At 32.8% G+C, this 22,027-nt stretch overlaps 1 protein-coding gene across 1 annotated transcript in view; it reads right to left on the minus strand.

The window, feature by feature from the left end:
• LOC134726452 (uncharacterized) overlaps positions 1-22,027 on the minus strand; it is a 186,330-nt gene that overhangs the window by 14,344 nt on the left and 149,959 nt on the right. Inside the window, exons 41-44 of the mRNA XM_063590857.1 lie at positions 15,423-15,578; positions 8,321-8,482; positions 5,102-5,405; positions 1,120-1,231 (exon numbers count right to left, since the gene is read on the minus strand). Of these exons, the coding sequence (XP_063446927.1) occupies positions 1,120-1,231; positions 5,102-5,405; positions 8,321-8,482; positions 15,423-15,578 (734 nt within the window). The remainder of the gene's footprint in view (positions 1-1,119; positions 1,232-5,101; positions 5,406-8,320; positions 8,483-15,422; positions 15,579-22,027) is intronic.

Raw genomic sequence — 22,027 nt, forward strand, 5'->3', positions numbered from 1 at the left:
TAGATGTATTTTGTCACCTGTCTGGATTTTTTAAGTAGCCAAATCCGGGATTACCCTTATCCGCTTCCGGAATCGAATCCGATATTGTAATCTCGTGGCAGCCATTTTGGTTTCAATGTTGTTTTTGACAGATAGTGAGATACGAGATTACTCGGATTTACACATTATTTCTCAGCGATTTTATGTATAAAGCTAGCGGTTGAACAAATTGAACATCGCTGACATGAATAGTAATGATGAAAATAAGTGTGAGCTCGTTTATTAGGAAACTTTGGTAAAAATGTTTGCAAACTTATTTTTTTTATATTCTTTCAAGGTCCGTCGGGCATGTGCTTAGCTAGTAACCAAGTAGAAAGTCTGACTGCAAAAGTGGAAAGTCGCAGACCTCGCTAATTTGAACTTCTGCGTCCAAATTATAAAGATACAACAAATTTCGTCTTCTTTTAAATTCAAAATTGCAGCCAACAGCGTGATCAGTTGAACTTATATACGTAGTTGATTACGTTTTGACGACAAACAATATTCCTACGACTTTTGCAATTTGGGAAAACTTCTTGTCTTTAGAGATTTTCGGCGATTAGATATTTCATACATTTGTTCTTTGACATCTTAGCCAAAAGCTCAGGGGATAATAAACTACATAAGGATTCCTAATGTGCTCTACTTCCTCTGTGCAACTTCAAAACTTTTGGGAAAATCGACGATCACTTAAGGTTTTTCTGGTCATATTTTTTGTAATCCAGAATGAAAAGTATAAAAAAACTGTCCAATAAGTAACAAATAATATAGTAGCCAGCTAGATGATAACAATGGCACGTATTTCCGCATTTATCGGGTAGCACACAAATCAAGGGTGCTCGCATAAGGCAGCTTAACTGCCTAAAAATTAAAAAAAATTAACATGACCCTTTACTAATAATGTTTTCAGACCAAAAAATTAATAAAAAGAGCACAGTGATCTTTATTATCAAGATTTTTTTTTTAACCTATATACCATGACAAGAAGCAGGACTGATGGACTGATGGACTTATGGACAGAGGGACGGACGGACAGACATAAGGGTCAAAAACATTATATCCTCCGCAAATTTGTTGCGTGGGGTACAATAAATAACTTACACCATTATCATTCATAGGGGCATACTGATCCTTGTTGATGGTCAGATCTTCTTTAAGAACACTTTCAGCAGGTCTTGTTAAAGGATTTGTTCCAGTACTTGCCACTGTTGCACTGAAATATAAAAATATATATTCACAAGGATTTTGACAAAAATATTACTGATTTTTATATGAAAAATAAAATCTTAGATAATACTGGTTCTTGTCCTGCTTTGCAAGCTGCCGATAGGTTAGTCTTCAGTGCCGTACACATTGGACAGTTATGAATTGTAAGAATATTGTCATTTATCAATGAACTAGGTGCAGCCAATCATAATGCATGAATATGGTAATTTCCATGAGAAATGAAAAATCTTAATACTATGGGTTCATTAATATTTGTTTGATACCAATTTTGTGAGTACAGGTGGACAGAGGAATCTCAATGACCTGTTTTAAAATGACTCCCTGTTTTTCGTCCAAATATCTGCCACCAATGTCAAATAACCCTCGCCACCATTTTTAAATTATCATCCATCATGTCAAATTTTATTGTCGTTTCTCAAGCGGCCACCATTTCTATGTAAGGAATGGTGAACAGGCTGATATATTGCTTATTACATTTTTTAAGTGCCATTTACCCTTGTTCACCATTCCTTACATAGAAATGAAGGAATGCAATACGTTCAATTACACTAAACCGTAGAAGTGGGATTTTGTCATGAGGAAGATTCTTCCATCAATCAATTTTCATTCATGGAGATCTCTGTGTATTACTAATTCTAATTTTGTATTAGCTTTAAATTTATATGTTAATTAGCAAATACAAGAAATGCAATCTTCGAAAAGCTTTCCTTAATCCAAGGAAAATTGATACCCATGAAAATAAATGGAGTCCACATAACTGTAAATTTAGAAATTAATGCTAGGTTTTTAACAATTGGGAATTTTGCAACTGCTTGAGTATCCCAATAATAAGAACTTGCATTCTTATATAACATGCATATATATGTTAGCAGCCTTTCCTTATATCACAATTATTTAACTGGGTTTTTGTTTTGGTTTAATATTGGCCTCGTAACTTAATCAAAAGCAGAAACCTTAGATGAGTTTACAGAAATTACCAATAAATTAATTGAAATTATACAGGACAATGACTAGTCAGCTACAGTGTTGCAAAACTTGGTCAGCATATTTCTCATAGGGTCTTTGGTAAAACTAAGTCCCCCAGGCACCATCTTAGTTGATGGTTTTGCTACTTAGTAACAACTCTTGGCCAGCATCTCATAAGGAACATTTATGCCATGTTTACTTTTATTTTATTCAATGAATCTTTATTCTATTCAGTGGTTCTTTAAAAAAAGAAATTTTCAAGTATTGTCCATAGGGTCCTATGTCATATGAAGTATTGTCCATAGGGTCCTATATTAAATGAAGTCCAAAGCTGGTGGCCATGTAGGATGATTGATGGCCTACAAAGTTACACTTGGTCAGCACATCATAAAGAACATTTGCTAAATTTTTTTCCATTCCATTTAGTGGTTTTCAAATAGAAGACATATATTTGATTTCATTCTATCCAATGGTTCTTTGAAACTAGAGACTCTTTTAGAGCCTGTGTCGCTCATCTTGGTCTATGTGCATATTAAACAAAGGACACGGATCATTTCATGATGTATTGTGTTTTGGCGATGGTGATTTGTTTGCAGATATTACTTTACTGAATACTATTGCTACTTACAATTTTCTCTATAAGAATCTGCCCTTTAGTTACACAGGAAAATATTTGGTAAAATGAATATAAAGGGCAATAATTCCTTAAGGGGTCAACTGACCGTTTTGGTCATGTTGACTTATTTGTGGATCTTACTTTGCTGAACATTATTGCAGTTTACAGTTTATCTCTATCTTTAACAATATTCAAGAAAATAACCAAAAAACATCAAAATTTATTTAAAAATTTCCAATTTAGAGGCAGCAACCCAACAACTAGTTGTCAGATTCATCTGAAAATTTCAGGGCAAATAGATCTTGACTTGCAAAATTATTTAACCTCTGTCTGAGTTGCTCTTAATGCTTTGGTTGCAGAGTAATAAGCCGAAATCTACTGTGTTCTATTTTAAGCCATGGCCGCAATCTTGCTTGATTGGCAGGGTCACCATACACATTTTTAAACTAGATACCTCAATGATGGTTATGGCCAAGTTTGGAAAATTTAAAGCCAGTAGTTTTTGGAGAAGATTTTAGTAAAAGATTAGAAAAAAATTTCTAAAAATTGGTAAAAAATTACTTCAAAGGGCAATAACTCCTTAAAGGTTCAACTGACCATTTTATTCTTATCAACTTATTTATAGATCTTACTTTGCTGAACATTATTGCTGTTTACAGTTTATCTTTATCAATAATAATTTCAAGATAATAGCCCCCAAAAAAAGTGTAATTTCCTTAAAATTGCCAATTCAAGGGCAGCAACCCAACAACTGGTTGTCTGATTCACCTGAAAATTTCAAGGCAGAGAGATCTTTACCTGATTAACAATTTGACCCCATGTCAGATTTGCTCTAAATGCTTTGGTTTCAGAGTTATAAGCCAAAATCTGCATTTTACCCATATGTTCTATTATTATCCATGGCGGCCATCTTGGCTGATTGGCCAGGTCACAACACATTTTTTTAAAACTAGATACCCCAATAATGATTGTGGCCAAGTTTGGTTAAATTTGACCCAGAAGTTTCAGGAGAAGATTTTTGTAAAAGCTTCGGGCCAGGTGAGCTAAAAAAAGCAATACCCTGGCCCAGTAAAAGCTGACAATATATAATCTTACAGAAGAAAGGACGAAAATGAATATTCCTAAAAAAAAAAAAAAAAAAGTGTACGCATAACAATAGATAACAAGAGTGCACACACTAAAATGTCTCGCCTTCTTTACTAATCATTGATACTATCTTGATAGACCTAAATATAAAGCTTTATTACAACTGTCACATAAACTCAACATTGATCAATGAACCATGAAAATGAGGTCAAGGTCAGATGAACCATGCAAGGCAGACATGTACAGCTAACAATTCTTCAATACAACAAATATAGTTGACTTATTGCTTATAAAAAAAGAAAAACAGACAAAAACACAAACACTTTTAAAAACTTAGCAATGGACCGTGAAAATGAGGTCAAGGTCAAATAAAACCTGCCAAACGGACATATAGATCATAAAATATTTCCATACACCAAATAAAGTTGATCTAATGCATAAAGTATTAGAAAAATAAACCAAAACTAAAAAACTTAACTTTGACCACTGAACCATGAAAATGAGGTCAAGGTCAGATGACACCTGTCAGCTAGACATGAACACCTTACAATCATTCCATACACCAATTATAGTAGACCTATTGCGTATAGTATAAGAAAAACAGATCAAAACACAAAAACTTAATTATAACCACTGAACCATGAAAATGAGGTCAAGGTCAGATGACACCTGCCAGTTGGACATGTACACCTTACAGTCCTTCCATACACCGAATATACTAGACCTATTGCTTATAGTATCAGAAATATGGACTTGACCACCAAAACTTAACCTTGTTCACTGATCCATGAAATGAGGTCGAGGTCAAGTGAAAACTGTGTGACAGGCATGAGGACCTTGCAAGGTACGCACATACCAAATATAGTTATCCAATTACTTATAATAAGAGAGAATTTAACATTACAAAAAATCTGATTTTTTTTTTCAAGTAGTCACTGAACCATGAAAATGAGGTCAAGGACATTGGACATGTGACTGACGGAAAGTTCGTAAAATGAGGCATCTATATACAAAGTATGAAGCATCCAGGTCTTCTACCTTCTAAAATATAAAGCTTTTAAGGAGTGAGCTAACACCGCCGCCACCGCCGGATCACTATCCCTATGTCGAGCTTTCTGCAACAAAAGTTGCAGGCTCGACAAAAATGAATTTCTAATCTCATTATATATAAAGTGAATTGTAACTTACGGGACATCTGGTACCTGAACATTAAAAGATAACAGATTTTCTACTGCCTCTCTTTTTCTTCTTCCAGATGGATTGGGATTTATAACACATTCTGTTATACTGATGACCAAGAGTTTGACATTTGTACAGCCAGAAGTACACAGCAGTGGATAAGTCGTTGCAAGTGTTTCAAGTCGTTTTATAATTGTTGTCCTGACAAGTTCCATGTAGTTTTTTAGTGTAGCTGCATCACCACATTCAAATTTTGCTTGGAATACAAATACCATCTCAATAGTAGAAGGCAATGGTGGAGCAGAGGTAGTAACTGAAACAAACAAAGTGATGGAAATCAATCATGGAAAGATTAGAATAATAGTTGGAATAATTTCATATTATGGCTTGGTGGGGAAAAATGAACAATAATAAAGCACATGTCGATTGACCTCGACCTTATTTTCATGGTTCAGTGACTACTTGATTATTTGGTATGTGAGTACCATGTAAGGTCCTCAAGCCTGTTAGGCCTAAATTAAAATATTGTTTGTTTGCCCTTTTCCAACCCTATGTTTTGAAACAAGGTAGGTAGGTATGGAAAATATTTTATTTTTCTTTCCCAAAAAATAACTCAGCTCAGTACATTTTTTGTCATGGGTAGGCAGGTAGGTATAATATTTTATTTCATAGATACAAAATCTGCATGACGTCATTTTTGTCTGTATTGCTTTTGTTTAAGCATGCTTTCTAATAAGTTTCTGGGACTATTGGTATAAATATAAAAAAATTGTGCAGAATGTGAAATCAATTCATATGCACTACTATTTTGTTTTCAGATATCAAAATATAGGGCTGTGAGGCATATTTTCAATGTTTATATGCCTGGAATTTTTAAGAGTTTTAACTTGCACTAATATTCTGTACTACGTACCTTGAACGCCTACCTCAACCTTAAGGTTTTCTGTAAGAGATACTTTGTTTGCTAAAATATGTCCAGGCAGACATACATTACTAGTAGAAAAAATCCCTAGAGTGGTTAATTTTTCGTGTGTGCCTTGGTTTCCAATAACAAGAGGCTCTCAAGAGCCTGAATCGCTCACCTTAATTCTTTTGGTTAAATCTCTCATCAATGATTATTTTGGCTTTTCAATTTATTTAAATGTTTTTGGATAAACCTATTTTCTTCAAAAGCAAAAAAAAAATCATTTTCTCCTATGTTCTATTTTAGCCATAGAAGCTTTGTTTCTTGACATACAAGGAAATAAAATATAAAATTTATTCTAGATACTATGAAACTCATTTAGCCTAAGTTTGGCTGAAATTGATACAGCAGTTTCAAAGGAGAAGATTTTTTAAAGTAACTTAAGTCAACATGATGAACAAATTGTGAAAAAAGTCTTTAAAGGGCAATAACTCCTTAAGGGGTCAATTGACAACTTTGGTCAGATATAATAATATTCAAGATAATAACCAAAAACAGCAAAATTTCCTTAAGATTATCAATTCAGGGGCAGTAACCCAACAACAGGTTGTCTGATTCATCTGAAAATTTCAGGGCAGATAAATCTTGACCTGATAAACAATATTACCCCATGTCAGATTTGCTCTAAATGCTTTGGGTTTTGAGTTATAAGCCAAAAACTGCATTTGACCCCTATGTTCTATTTTTAGCAATGGCAACCATGTTTGTTGATAGATCAAAACTTCGGATACAATTTATAAACAAGATACCCTAAGGAACATTCACTTAAAGTTTGGAAGTATTTGGCCCAGTAGTTTCAGAGAAGATTCTTGAAATAGTTTACGACGACAGACGACGGACGACGACGGACGCCAAGTGATGGCATAAGCTCACTTGGCCCTTTGGGCCAGGTGAGCTAAAAATAATACAATGTCCTTTTACAAAATATTTTGTACACACGTTGATAATTTTGTATTGGATGAACTTTTTTTTTAATGAACCCTACTCTTCTAGTATAAAGACACAGAGTAATGTTTGTCATATCATGATTTCAAAGCTTTCAACAGGGATTTCAAACAAATGCTTTGAAACTCTAAATGCAAGCGTACATGCCAAACGCTCACTTGATACCAAACAGACTAGACCTTACACGGAAAAGTTAAAACCTCAGGATTATGGTAAAAAAAAGTTTTCAGCGGGAAATACAAATATAAGATTTTTTTGTAGGAACGGAAAAATAAAATAAAATAAAATTTTGCTGGTAAATACAAATAAAAGATTTTCAGGCGAAACTAATTTATAGGGTCGGTCGGTAAAGGGCAAACAAACAATATTTTGATTTAAGTCTTAGACAGTTTTCACTTAACCTCAACCTCATTTCATGGATCAGTGAACTAAGTTTTGGTGGTAAATTCCATATCTCAGATACTACAAGCAATAGGTCTAGTTATTCGATGTATGGAATGATTGTAAGGTGTGTATGTCCAACTGGCAGGTGTCATCTGACCTTGACCTCATTTTCATGGCTCAGTGGTTATAGTTAAATTTTTGTGTTTCAGTCTGTTTTTCTAAAACTATATGCAATTGGTTAACTATATTTGTTGTATGGAAGAATTGTAAGCTGTATACATGACCTTAATTTCATGGTTCATTAGTCAATGTTTAGTTTTCTTGGTTAAGTCTGTTTCTTAGAAACAATAAGCAATAGGTCAACTGTACTTAGTGTATTGAATGATTTTAATGTGTACATGTATTTCTGGTTTGGTCTATATGACCTTGACCTCATTTTCTTTGACCATGTTCAGTTTTTTGTGTTAGTTGTAGTAAATCTTTGTATTTAGGACTATCAACATAATATGAATGACTAGTAAAGAAGGCGAGACATTTCAGCATGTGCTCTCTTGTTGAGATATTTGCCAAAAACTACATTTTACCTCTATGTTCTATTTTTAGCCATGGTGGCCATGTTTTTAGGCAAAACAGTAAATAAATCACAAACTTTATTCTAGCTGAAAAATTGGTCCTTTAAACTGACCATATCAAAAAGAAGCACATTACCATAAGAATTTTTTTCATCAGCTACTTTCTTACGGTCATATAGACCCAAAAAATTAGATTAAGAAAAACAAAATCAAGAAAAGTTCGTCTCCTACAAGATGTACATCCTTAGGTTTTTTCTATCTTGTTCACCATTGTAAATTATTTGTTTCATTTTTCTGCTTCTGGTTACAGTGTACATTGTCTAAAATGTTAATACAGGTCTTAAGTTCTTAAGCAAGCCTTACCTGTATTTTGATAACAATCATTAGAACCACCATAGGCAGTTGTCTGACCATTTGGACACTTTATACATTTTTCTGTTATAGCCTGGTTTGTGTAGAAACCTTTCAGACAATTTGTACAGGCTTTAGTACCAAAATCATACTCCTTTCCATCAGCACAATCATCTACATTAAAAATATATATTTATAAAAGTTATTTCCCCAGCTTTTACAACAGAAATTTTTCATAACTTCTTTTTAGTTATAGTTTAGTTGAATAGTATTTGCATATCTTAAGGGGGTTAGTATCAATTTCTTAATTCTTAAAATTGCTGTTTATGTTTTAAGTTAAACTGCAAGTAGCAAGATAAATGTTATTATTATACCTTACATATATTTTAAACAATTCTATTGGGTGAAACGTTATCACGTGACATGGAATAATTCAGTTGTTTTTCATTCATTGCAAGGAAGGACGAATAACCCTAAAAATTTCCACCAGCGGTGAATAACCCTATTATTCACCGGCGAATAACCTTTTGAGATTGTTGATTTGTACTTGAGTTATCTCCCATGATTATGACATCACAGACATAAATAAACAAAATGGCAGCGTTCACGTTACACTTGAAGCTCACCGAGAGACGAGGAAATAAGGCATTAAACATGAATAGAGTGCCAGCAGCTGATGATAGTTCATATAGAGTAACGGTCCTTTTCAGGTCCATCAATATTTTACAAAAATATTCTAAGTTTGTTGTACATTCTAAATTCTAGAACACAAATGTATTTTCAACTGACGTCAACTTGACTTTGTTATGTAAACATATAAAAGTTTTCGGTATAATAAATCAATTGTGGTCCATTAGAATCGATGAATATCCAAAATTGTCAACCCTTGAAAGTTATTTCACTTCGGGCTGCGCCCTCATTGAAATAACCTCCTCGTGTTGACAATTTTGGATAATCATCTTTTCAACAGGCCATAATTGTATATTGTTTCAAACTTTTACTTAATTTTTCAAGCAATGTATACCCAAGAGAAAACGAAAACGGGATCCATCCGGATCCCAATGCAATCCCAGTGAAATTGTCGAGATTAGCCGGGATAAGCATCTGGAGTCGGGATCCCTTTCGGGATAAATATCTGAAACTGGGATCCCATTTGGAATAACTGTCTGAAGCCAGGATTTCAGTCTAGATGAAACAGGATAAATATCGAACACTGGGATCCAAATCTGGATAACTGTCTTAAGCTGGGATCCCAATCGAAACTGTATAAAGCTGGGATCCAAATCGGGATAATTGTCTGAAGCTGAGATCCCAGTCTAGTTAAAACAGGAAATTGCATGCACCATTATCATGTTGTTGAAAATATGTAAGTGTTTTGGTGTATACATATGTCTCTGAAGACATCAAGTACAGGTTATTGGTGTTTTAAAATTAACAATGTGTATGAAACCAAAGCTGTCAGGTGAAGCCAATCACTTTAAGTGTCACTTAATATTCAGTTTGACAGATATTTAATTTTATAAGTAAAAAAAATGCAGAGATTTTCGCAATAAAAATGGCAGGGCGTCCGAGAAATGTCAATGCCGGTGTTTTGCCAGAGAAGCTTGGGCATTTCTGATGTTCCCCAAGTTCCCATAAGTGCATTTCTATTAGTTGTCGTCAGGCATCAATGATAAGATAATGATCGACATGCGTAAAACGTTGGTTTATCAACTTATGTTAAATGTAAAACAAGAATGTGTCCAAAGTACATGGATGTCCCACTCGCACTATCCTTTTCCATGTTCAATGGACAGTGAAATTGGGTAATAATCTAATTTGGCATTAAAAATAAGAAAGATTATATTATATGGAACATATGTACTAAGTTTCAAGTTGATTGGACTTCAATTTTATCAAAAACAACCTTGACCAAAAACTTTAACCTGAAATTCCCACTTTCATTTTCTATGTTCAGTGGACCGTGAAATTGGGGTCAAAAGTCTAATTTGGCTTAAAAATTATAAAGATCATATCATAAGCGACAAGTGTATTAAGTTTCAAGTTGAAATGGACTTCAGAATCATCAAAAACTATCTCGACCAAAAACTGTAACCTGAAACTCTGACTTTCATTTTCTATGTTCAGTGGACCGTGAAATTTGGTTCAAAAGTCTAATTTGGCTTTAAAGTGGTACCCAACACTTTCACTAAAATTAATTTGGCTTGTTTAATTTTCATAAAATTTTGTCAAAGTATTTACTTTGACCCTTTAACAAAAATATAAAAATTTCAAAAATTTTGAACCAACCGTTTTGTCAGAAAAATTACACTGGTTATATAGCAGTTTGACAAACACCAATTTTGATCATTGAGAAGCTTAATATTCCTTTTACAACACAACGTAATTAAAACATTAAGCTGAATTTACACAGTTATCTCCCTGGAGTGTTAGGTACCACCTTAAAATTATAAAGATCATATCATAAGCAACAAGTGTATTAAGTTTCAAGTTGATTGGACTTCAGCTTCATCAAAAACTACCTTGACCAAAAACTTTAACCTGAAACTCTGACTTTCATTTTCTATGTTCAGTGGATCGTGAAATTGGGGTCAAAAGTCTAATTTGGCTTTAAAATTAGAAAGATCATATCACAAGCAACAAGTGTACTAAGTTTCAAGTTGATTAAACTTCATCTTCATCAAAAACTACCTTGACCAAAAACTTTAACCTGAACGAACAGACGCACAGACGGAATAACGGACAATGAACGGAGCCACAGACCACAGACTATCGTAGGTGGGGCATAAAAAGTCAACACCTTGTGCTTTGTTTTCAATTGTACTGAACAGTTCCACCCTAGAAAATACTGTCCTAAATAATGATGCCTCGGATCAGCTTCTTACTTATCTGTATGCACCATGTGCCGATTCTTAAAGTATTTTTTTCTTATATTTAGTAAAAACTGGCCCTTAAATAATACTTTTATGTGATACCCTTAATTTATTTATAATACCGTTACGGAGAAGATCATCTTCTGGCCGATATAATTTGGGGCGAGATTGTCACCTCAACGTTTGTGTACTGGTAAAAACGTCATCAAAATATGATTACGTTGATGATGGAGGACCTACAATGCCGAGTTTTCAGATAAGTGCATTAATAATTAAATTTTACATGTATATATAACGGTTATAAAAATAATTTATTGGGGAACTATGATTTTTATTTGAGCAAATCAGAGACATAAACTAATAAAGTATTATATGTCTCTGAGCAAATCAACATCAGAAAGTCTGAAAGCCTAAACTGAAAATATATTTATTTTTAACATATTCAATGAATCACATAACAGGCATAACTAGTAGGTATGTATACAAATTTAATTCAGTTGTGTGTATGTTTATTTGGTGAAAATAATAAGTCGCTAGTTATTTATCTTCAGGGGATAGACAATAGGCTCTCAAGAGCCTGAATCGCTCACCTTAATTTTTTTGGTTAAATCTCTCATCAATGATTATTTTGGCTTTTCAATTTATTTAAATGTTCTTTGAATCGTCCTATTTTCTTCAAAAGCAAAAAAAAAATCATTTTCTCCTATGTTCTATTTTAGCCATAGGAGCTATGTTTCTTGACATACAAGGAAATGAAATGTAAAATTTATACTAGATACTCTGAAACTCATTTAGCCTAAGTTTGGCTGAAATTGATACAGCAGTTTCAAAGGAGAAGATTTTTTAAAGTAAGTCAACATGATGAACAAATTGTGAAAACTGTCTTTAAAGGGCAATAACTCCTTAAGGGGTCAATTGACAATTTTGGTCATATGAACTTATTTGGTTGAGTAGTTTTAGAGGAGAAGATTTTTTTAAATTAGCAAATATGATAAACAAATTGTGAAAAATTGACTTATTTGTAGATCTTACTTTGCTTAACATTTTTGCTATTGACAGTTTATCTGTACCTTTAATAATATTCAAGATAATAACCAAAAACTGCAAAATTTCTTTAAAATCATCAATTCAGGGGCATTATACCTGAAAAACCAGTTACCTATTTCGGCTGAAAATTTCAGGACAGGTAGACCTTGACCTAATAAATACTTTAATTTCTTGTCTTATTTGCTCTAAATGGTGGAGTTTTTGAGATATAAGCCAAAAACTACATTTTACCCTGTGTTCTATTTTTAGCCATGACGGCCATGTTTTTTGACGAAATAAAAAATAAAGCACAAACTTTATTTTATACACCCTACTGATCATTCAGTTGTTGAAGTTTGGTTGAATTTGGTTGAGTAGTTTTAGAGGAGAAGATTTTTAAAGTTAGCAAATATGATGAACAAATTGTGAAAAATTGTCATTAAAGGACAATAACCCCTTAAGGGGTCAATTGACAATTTTGGTCATATTAACTTATTTGTAGATCTTACTTTGCTGATCATTTTTGCTGTTTACAGTTTATCTTTATCTATAATAATATTCAAGATAATGACCAAAAACTGCAAAATTTCCTTAAAATTACCAATTTAGTGGCAGCAACCCAACAATGGTTTGTTTGATTCATCTGAAAATTTCAGGGCTGATAGATATTGACCTAATAAACATTTTTCCCCCCATGTCAGATTTGCTCTAAATGCTTTTGTTTTTGAGATATAAGCCAAAAACTGCATTTGACCCCTATGTTCTATTTTAAGTAACGGCGGCCATGTTTTTTGACGGATCAAAAATCAAAGCACACACTTTGTGCAGGATAATCTAAGGAACAATCATGCTAAGTTTCATCAAAATCCATTCAGTAGTTTCAGAGGAGAAGTTTTTTAAAGTTAGCAAATATGATGAACAAATTGTGAAAAATTGTCATTAAAGGACAATAACTGCATTTGACCCCTATGTTCTATTTTAAGTAACGGCGGCCATGTTTTTTGACGGATCAAAAATCAAAGCACACACTTTGTGCAGGATAATCTAAGGAACAATCATGCTAAGTTTCATTCAAATCCATTCAGTAGTTTAAGAGGAGAAGATGTTTGAAAAATTGTTAACGACGACGATGACGGACGCCAAGTGATGAGAAAAGCTCACATGGCCTTTTAGGCCAGGTGAGCTAAAAAAGGGGGAGGGTATTTAATTTGCCAAAAAAAATTAAATACACTTTCAAGACTTCATAATTATTTGGAATAACTTCCAATATACTGTATAAACATGCAATAATATTTCTATTTAATTTGTTGCTTTCAAAACGTATTGAACAAATGATTCTTTGTGGATTTTTTTGATACTTTTAGGGGATTTAATGATAGTTTCAAATGGAGCTGCCAACGGAACAGATTGAATGCAGATATTCCAGTTACCATAATTTACTCAGCAATACTAGTTGGAAGTACAGAGACAGCAAATTAATTAACAGAAAGGAGAACATGACATGCATCCTTTTTAATAAATAACCCAGGAATCACAGTGGCAGTGCAATTTGAATTGGTGCATGTATACCTGCTGGGATTTATTTTTGGGATCCCTCTTTTTCTTCCGGGGAATCCCAGTATATTTCCACTGGGATTGACATCGGGATCCCACTTATTTTACGGGAATCCTGAAATTTTATCCCAATAAATTTTCAGGCGGGATCCCGCTTTTTTTTAGCAGGGATCCCAAAATTTTGGATCCCAATTGAAATCCCACAATGTCCCAGTGGGATCCCTGTATATTTCATCCGAGATTTATATCGAAATTCCTGGATTTTTGGCGGTATTCCCTAAATTTTATCCCGGTGGAATTAGGTGGAATCCCATCAAAATTCCAGTGGAATTCCAGATTTATTTTGCTCTTGGGTAATATACTTGTAACTTATTTGAAAGCCAAGGTTATCTCAGATATTTCATTATCTGATGTTTTGACTTTTTTGGGCAACTGCTATTGTTTACAAAGTACATATACCAAAACACATTGGTATGATAACTTTCATAGTATTATAAAGATATGATTAAAAATCCTAGCGCAAGGATGGAAAATACCAAATGGCAAAAAGTTACCATAAACCAACTTTTTTTTGCAGATACTTTAATTCAGGTTTTACCCTACTAGTTCCCTTCACAACTTTTTACCTTCATGATTTTCTTATTTACTAGATGTAGTTTGATAAGGAAAGATCCAAGTTTTACATATTTGGGACGATTAAAAATAAGGTGGTTTTTAGTATATGGTCCAAGACCACAATTGTAGTCCCTTGATTTTCGTTGTCCGCGAATATAGTCCCTAGTGTGGACAGTGTGTTACTTGTCAATTTTTTTATACCCCTTCCCAATGTATTTCTCGATGTTTTAGGCCTAAAATATAGGGGTATTTCCCTGATGAATTGTTTAAGTAAGATATCTGATTCTGTTATAAATAACAGGTTGATAATAAATTTTGAAGGTAACATGAATCCATTACAGTTTGGATTCAGAAAGAATAATAGAACTTCTGATAGTTTGTTTACTTTTAAAACAGAAGAAGGCATTAGACTCAGTTTGGAGACTAGGCCTTCTATATAAATTGATCAAGACTGATAATATTAGACCTAAATTATATAAAGTGTGTGAATGCACTGAAGCTTCAGTAAAATATAGAGAAATCTGATAGCATTTTAATGTACATTAAAATCACAATAAAAATTATTATAAGATTTGTGTTCCTCCTTACATATTAGGCAAATGAAATTATTGTAAACTCTAAATATATATCAGTGACCGCTATGGATAGAAAATTTGGAATTGATAGCAAATTCACTTTATTCATAGTTCAAGTATGATCATAGTATACAAAAACATGAAAATAATTGTCTGGTCCCCAAGTACTTATAAAAATTATGTGCAATTTTAAAACAGTTCTAAATGGAAGTTTTGTCTTTGACTTAAATGACTTAAAAAAGTCCATCCAATGATAGAAACAATATCCAGACATCTTTATTTTCTTTTTCCTCCCAAAATAAACCGAACTGAATACTCATAAGCAAGGATGACAAATGCATGGTACCTAGAGGGATACTGATTATTTTATTGTTGAAGGAAGAGAAGTGACACATAAAATGAGGTCTTCTCATTTAATAGTATAGATATATCTTGTGGTATTAAAATGAGGTATTACTTAGTTGAACATACCTATGCACTCTTCCTGTTTTGTAGATCCAGGTTTCTCTGTTGTTTTAGAACTTCCACAGCTGACACAAGTCATTTGTGACGACTCACTTTGGTATGTTCCCTTCTCACACACAACACAGCCTGGAGACTGCCTTCTGTAACCTGCTGGACAATCATCTACCAAAAAATCAGGAACTATTCTTCATATTCTATTGAAATTTACAGCATACTGAATATCAATATTGTTAAAAATATTTTACTTTGTCAAATATGAATATCTAAATGACAATTCAGGAAGAAGACTTGATGCACCAGCATTAAACAAGTGAAGTGAATGTAAACACTCAATTTGCCATGTGTTTCGAAATAAGAAATGGAAACACACAGATAGCCAAATCGTTTTTGTTGTTGTAAATTATTGAGTATTTGAAAGAATGTCAGAGAAACAGCAAACTGGAATTTTTAACATTTATTTGTTTCCTAGAATTTTTCCATATCGTAAGGACCATGACTGAAGAAATGTAAAAGTGACAATTATCAATATAAACTAGAACACACCCGTGACATCATGGGTCTGTGACTGAATTAAAATAATAAAACTATGCGTTCATGTAAGCCTTATCAAAGTATTGGTATTGTCATCTGATAAAGGTCATGCTGATTATAAGATGCACAGTTTTCTCTGCTTTCCAACATCTTTCTGTTTGAACCCGTCGACCTGGAACTTATCAATTATTGGTATAATTAATTCTATTTGGAAAACAAAAGAGCCTGGAAAGGAGAATTTTTCAATCAACAGCATTGTCCTTTATGAGTTATAAATAAAGTTGAATTCTTCGATTCGCTGTTTTATGTCATTCCGGCTAACAAATTGAAAAATAAAGATTTTTATTATTCATAGTCATCTTAGAAAGTCATACTGATTAAAATACTACAATCTGGAACAATGTGACAATGATTGAATTCAGTGGTTTCAATCCTGTGATTACGACCCGTATATATAGCAAAATCCTAAATACAGCGTTTGGTGGTGCGCCTGTCAGATGCGGAATGTACAGATAAGCTAATAGGTAACAGGTGAATATACTATTGGTATCGGTATTGGATTCTACCCGGAACTTCTTAATTATTGGCAATATTAATTATGTGGAAAACAAAAGGGTCTGGCGTGGTTAAATTTTTAATCAACAGCATTGTACTATATTAGTTATATATAAAGTTGAATTCTTTTATTCATCGTTTTTACGTGATGACGGCTGACAAATTGGACCTCGTTATTTTAGTATTATAGATTTGTCATAAGTAACAACATATTAGAAGATGAAAAGCTTTGGTTAAATGGTCCAGGAGAAGACTAGAAACACCTTTTTTCAATCTATCAAAAACAGCAACTCCTGACTTAAAAAGTGAACATTTTCAACATGACACTTGACCTCCATTTTGTCATCAGTAACAACATTTTTAAATTGGAAAAGGTTTGGTTGAACAATTAATGAGATAAAGCATGGACACTGCCTTTCCATATGCGTGCTGTCATACATACCTAAATCAAGAACCTGTTTTTCCTCAGGAAATTTGGTTAAAAATAATTATCTAAAAAAGGGTGGGCGAGGATGGGTTTTAAAAATTTCCAACTGCAAAAATATAATGCTTCTGTTTCATGCAACTGAATTATCTTGAATGCCTGTTAAGCTATTAAGACACGCAATTGTAAGAACAAAGAACCAACAGTAATTAATTAACTATCTGATTGGACATTTTTTAAATGAGCGCTCTATTTTGATTGGTTCTCTAACTAAATCTCACTACACAATTAGGGAATGAGATTTCAACAGCAGCAACTAAGAAAACCCCATCTTCTCATTGGTTAAAAGTTTACATTGACATACAAAGCTAGGGATACACTCATTTCCATAAATGATCCTATCCTGATATAAAGTAACTTAATATGTTGTAGATAAACGGCAATGCAATCACAAGGATGATTTGCATTTCACTTATTATACTGTGTATTAATACTCAATTTTTATTTCAACAAAAATGCCACAATGTGATTGTTGCAGCTGGGTGATTATCGCAATTATAAGAACACACATTCTGATAACTGAATCATGAACCTGTATGAAGATTTTTTTGATAATCCCTATATTGTCCTATATTATAAAAGAAACTTGCATTTTTGACCATTCATGAAAAATCCCAATAATAAATGCACACAATAATTTCTGAATTTCCAGTATATCAAATCTAACCAGAAAAAATGTAGATTTTTTATAAAACACAATCAGCTTGCTCAGTTGCTGTTGAGGATACAGTTATTCTACAGAATAGATAATTCATTTTTTTTTCTTTTAAAGAAAATTCTAAGCATCTCAGTTTTGTTGAGGTGATATAACTAGCAATAAATGACCAAATATACCCTACCTGAACTTTGACTTTTCATTGTTTCAAGATGTAAGAGTGTCACAGTCAGAATTAATTAAAATGTAATAAAAAATAAGTGTTACTGGCATAAAAAGGAGGAAAATGCTTATGGTAACAAAGCTTTGGTGATTTTTTTTTTTGCGAAAACTACACATAATTAGTCTAGAGAAAATGAAACAAGAGGCTCTCAAGAGCCTGAATCGCTCACCTGAATTTTTTTGGTTTAATCTCTCATCAATGATTATTTTGGCTTTTCAATTTGTTTAAATGTTCTTTAAATCGTCCTATTCTCTTCAAAAGCCAAAAAAAAAAATCATTTTCTCCTATGTTCTATTTAGCCATAGGAGCTGTTTCTTGACATACAAGAAAATGAAATATAAAATTTATACTAGATACTCTGAAACTCTGAAACTCATTTAGCCTAAGTTTGGCTGAAATTGATACAGCAGTTTCAAAGGAGAAGATTTTTTAAAGTAAGGCCGTTTTTATTAAATAAGTTGGTTTACGGATCCGCCGACCCGAATTTTCGCTAATTCAAATAAAAATAAACGCATATTTGTCCTTAAAAATTATTTCCGCTGACCTCATATTTATCGATTTACTTAGAAAATTTTAAACGGAATTTTTGTGTTTACGTTTCGTATTCTGTTTCCTATTACTGCACTAAAAAATCGTAAACCAGTGCACCGGAAACGTGACTGGTTAGCTTTCCCTGACACCCAAAAGCGAAAACAAGTCGCCTTGTTCTTGACGATACCAGTCGCATCCGTCATCGGACATTTTCAATTTTTAACAAGTTGATGAAACATCATTTTTTTATTGATAATTTAAGAAATTAAGACATAAACGGTTCATTATCTTAAGAAATGAGGCTGAAGCATTGTATTTGCAGTGTGTAGCAGTTTATTTGATAAAAAATACAACTCATCACCTCGAACATTTTTGCAAGTTCTGGTGCTTGTCACTCGAAAACGTACATCAACCTAAATTTCGACGGCAAAATAAGTTTGTTACTTCATTTAAACGTGATAAAAGTTGCCTCTAGTAAATGTTTAATCCATTTATTGCATTAAAAACATCATGTTCCTTTCCAAATAACTTGTCAAACATCATTTATTTTTGTAAATTTTCTTGCATTCGTCCGCCATTTACCGATTTCTAAACTACGGATCTGAACCGGACCAGCTAAGACCGAAATCCGTACTTTTACAATAATTATTATGGACGCACGGACGAAACAGCTGACAGACGAATATTGACCACAAAGGGAAAAATTATGTATGTCACATGCATTAAGAGACTTTTAGTTACATCTAATTGATTGGTGTCTATAATTCCCTATATTTTTTTATGGATTGAATTTGTTTCAAACTTGATTAAAGTTGCTTAACTCTGAGACTATCACACTAGCTAATATCAATATATTATGGACCAGGTTAATAACTTATATATTTTTTTATGAGAAACACTGAATTTCATACTTAAGATAGTTTTGAATTAAATTGTAATTGATATATTATAATTTCTCATTTTTCAAAATAAAAAAAAACCAATTTAGTGCTTGATATTAAATATTTAGTTGGAAGTTTCTCACAAGAACCTAAGTAAACTTTTAATTTGAAATGTTACTTTAATTGTATACTCAGATATGAATTGAACAATATAAAAAGAACATTATTTACATATGACCCTTTATACTATAGTAAAATCCAAACATTGTAGGGCACCACACGAATGAGCACTTCTCTTTCAAATCTCACCACTTCTCCCTATCAGTTTCAAAAAGAGAAGTCACTTCTCCCTATAATTCTGAAGAAGTGTGAGCCCTACAGATATCCGTAAACCAATTAAAAAAACACAACTGGAAAGATCTAGTTTAAATTAATTTTTTTTCCCTCCTCCTACCCTAAGTTTTTTGGGCTGATGTCCGTAAACCAACTTATTAAATAAAAACGGCCTAAGTCAACATGATGAACAAATTGTGAAAAAAGGCTTTAAAGGGCAATAACTCCTTAAGAGGTCAATTGACAATTTTGGTCATTTTAACTTATTTGTAGATCTTACTTTGCTGATCATTTTTGCTGTTTACAGTTTATCTTTATCTATAATAATATTAAAGATAATGACCAAAAACTGCAAAATTTCCTTAAAATTACCAATTAAGTGGCAGCAACCCAACAATGGTTTGTTTGATTCATCTGAAAATTTCAGGGCTGATAGATCTTGACCTAATAAACATTTTAACCCCATGTCAGATTTGCTCTAAATGCTTTCGTTTTTGAGATATAAGCCAAAAACTGCATTTGACCGCTATGTTCTATTTTAAGTAACGGCGGCCATGTTTTTTGACGGATCAAAAATCTAAGCACACACTTTGTGCAGGATCATCTAAGGAACAATCATGCTAAGTTTCATCCAAATCCATTCAGTAGTTTCAGAGGAGAAGATTTTTTAAAGTTAGCAAATATGATGAACAAATTGTGAAAAATTGCCATTAAAGGACAATTACCCCTTAAGGGGTCAATTGACAATTTTGGTCATATTAACTTATTTGTAGATCTTACTTTGCTGATCATTTTTGCTGTTTACAGTTTATCTTTATCTTATAATAATATTCAAGATAATGACCAAAAACTGCAGAATTTCCTTAAAATTACCAATTAAGTGGCAGCAACCCAACAATGGTTTGTTTGATTCATCTGAAAATTTCAGGGCTGATAGATCTTGACCTAATGAACATTTTAACCCCATGTCAGATTTGCTCTAAATGCTTTCGTTTTTGAGATATAAGCCAAAAACTGCATTTGACCCTATGTTCTATTTTAAGTAACGGCGGCCATGTTTTTTGACGGATCAAAAATCGAAGCGCACACTTTGGCCCAAGACCACAATTAATGATCCCGCTTTTCGTTGTTCACGAATATAGTTCCCCTTAATTATAGTGTATTTTTTCTTTATTTTTTTTCTTTCCCTTTCTCATTCATTTCTTAGCTTTTCTGGGGTGGAAATGAAAGAAGAGAGCTGAAATAAACTTTTGGATGTTTTATTTTAACTGATTTTAACAAGGAAAGAGTGATTAGGCCAGGTGCAAAAAGGTTATATTTACACTTTTCGGAACATCTCTTGACTTGCCTATAGGGGTATGGATGTGTATTGGCTAAATTTGTATGTTGGGTGAAAGCAATCTTTCTGAATTTTGGATATATTTTTGGACTAGTACTATATATGACACACACAAAAAATTGGACAAAAAGAATCGGTGCAATTTTTTTAATGAGACAAAAAGTTATAAAGAACTAATAGAGGAATTAATTGTGGTCTGTGGCCTAAGAGGTGCATTTCAGCAAATTTTGAAATTTTACTTTGACATCTTCTCTGAATGATCTATAGGTATTAATTTGTCAAACTACATGAGAAGAAATGATTTTCACTTTCATTTGATAGAAATTTTGTGAAAAAGTCACTTTTCAGGTTAAAATGCCTAAAATGTAGCTTTTTCAATATTTTTAGTATTTTTGCAAAACTGCATGCTTAATTTCTCTCTGAGAGTTTTTTTTCTGATATCTATTTGTGTTTGTGGTATTTATTTCAGTTCTCTTACTCATTTGTGAACTCTGCACACAAAAGAAAGTAGATAAAAAACATAAAAAGAGTGCAAAATGTGCTGTTTTTATAGTCTAAGTCTAATGGTCAGTATATGCAGCAGGTGAAATGTGAAGTTCTACGCACTTCAAATTTGTATTCCTAAACAGATTGCACTGAATCTATATCAAAAACACTTATTACTGGTTGTTTAACAATTTCTGTTTCACAGGCTACCTTTATTTTCTTCTGTTGGATAGCTAGTGGTTAAAATATTGGCCTTTTGAGGCTGAAATTTCATTCAGGTTATAAACAGTAAAGTTAATAAACTTTGCATCAGATCATACTGTCTACATATATAGTTGAAAGTGACATTCTTGTTACATCTAGGCTCCATGTTTTATCATATCTAAGCACAGATTTAAGCAAAAAGAAGCATATATTCATCTCCCATATCATTTATATGCTTTTTAATATGCAAACGTGGGGAACGGCCTAAATTGACAACCTGTTTTTTTAAGCAAGACATAGCTAAAGACCATTTTATCCACATGTGTTATGCTGTTTGAAACTTATATTTCCATTGAAAGTGCATTTATAACATGTTAAAGTTTTTTTGA

Source organism: Mytilus trossulus, chromosome 7 (genome assembly GCF_036588685.1).
Source record: "Mytilus trossulus isolate FHL-02 chromosome 7, PNRI_Mtr1.1.1.hap1, whole genome shotgun sequence".
Classification (NCBI taxonomy): domain Eukaryota; kingdom Metazoa; phylum Mollusca; class Bivalvia; order Mytilida; family Mytilidae; genus Mytilus; species Mytilus trossulus.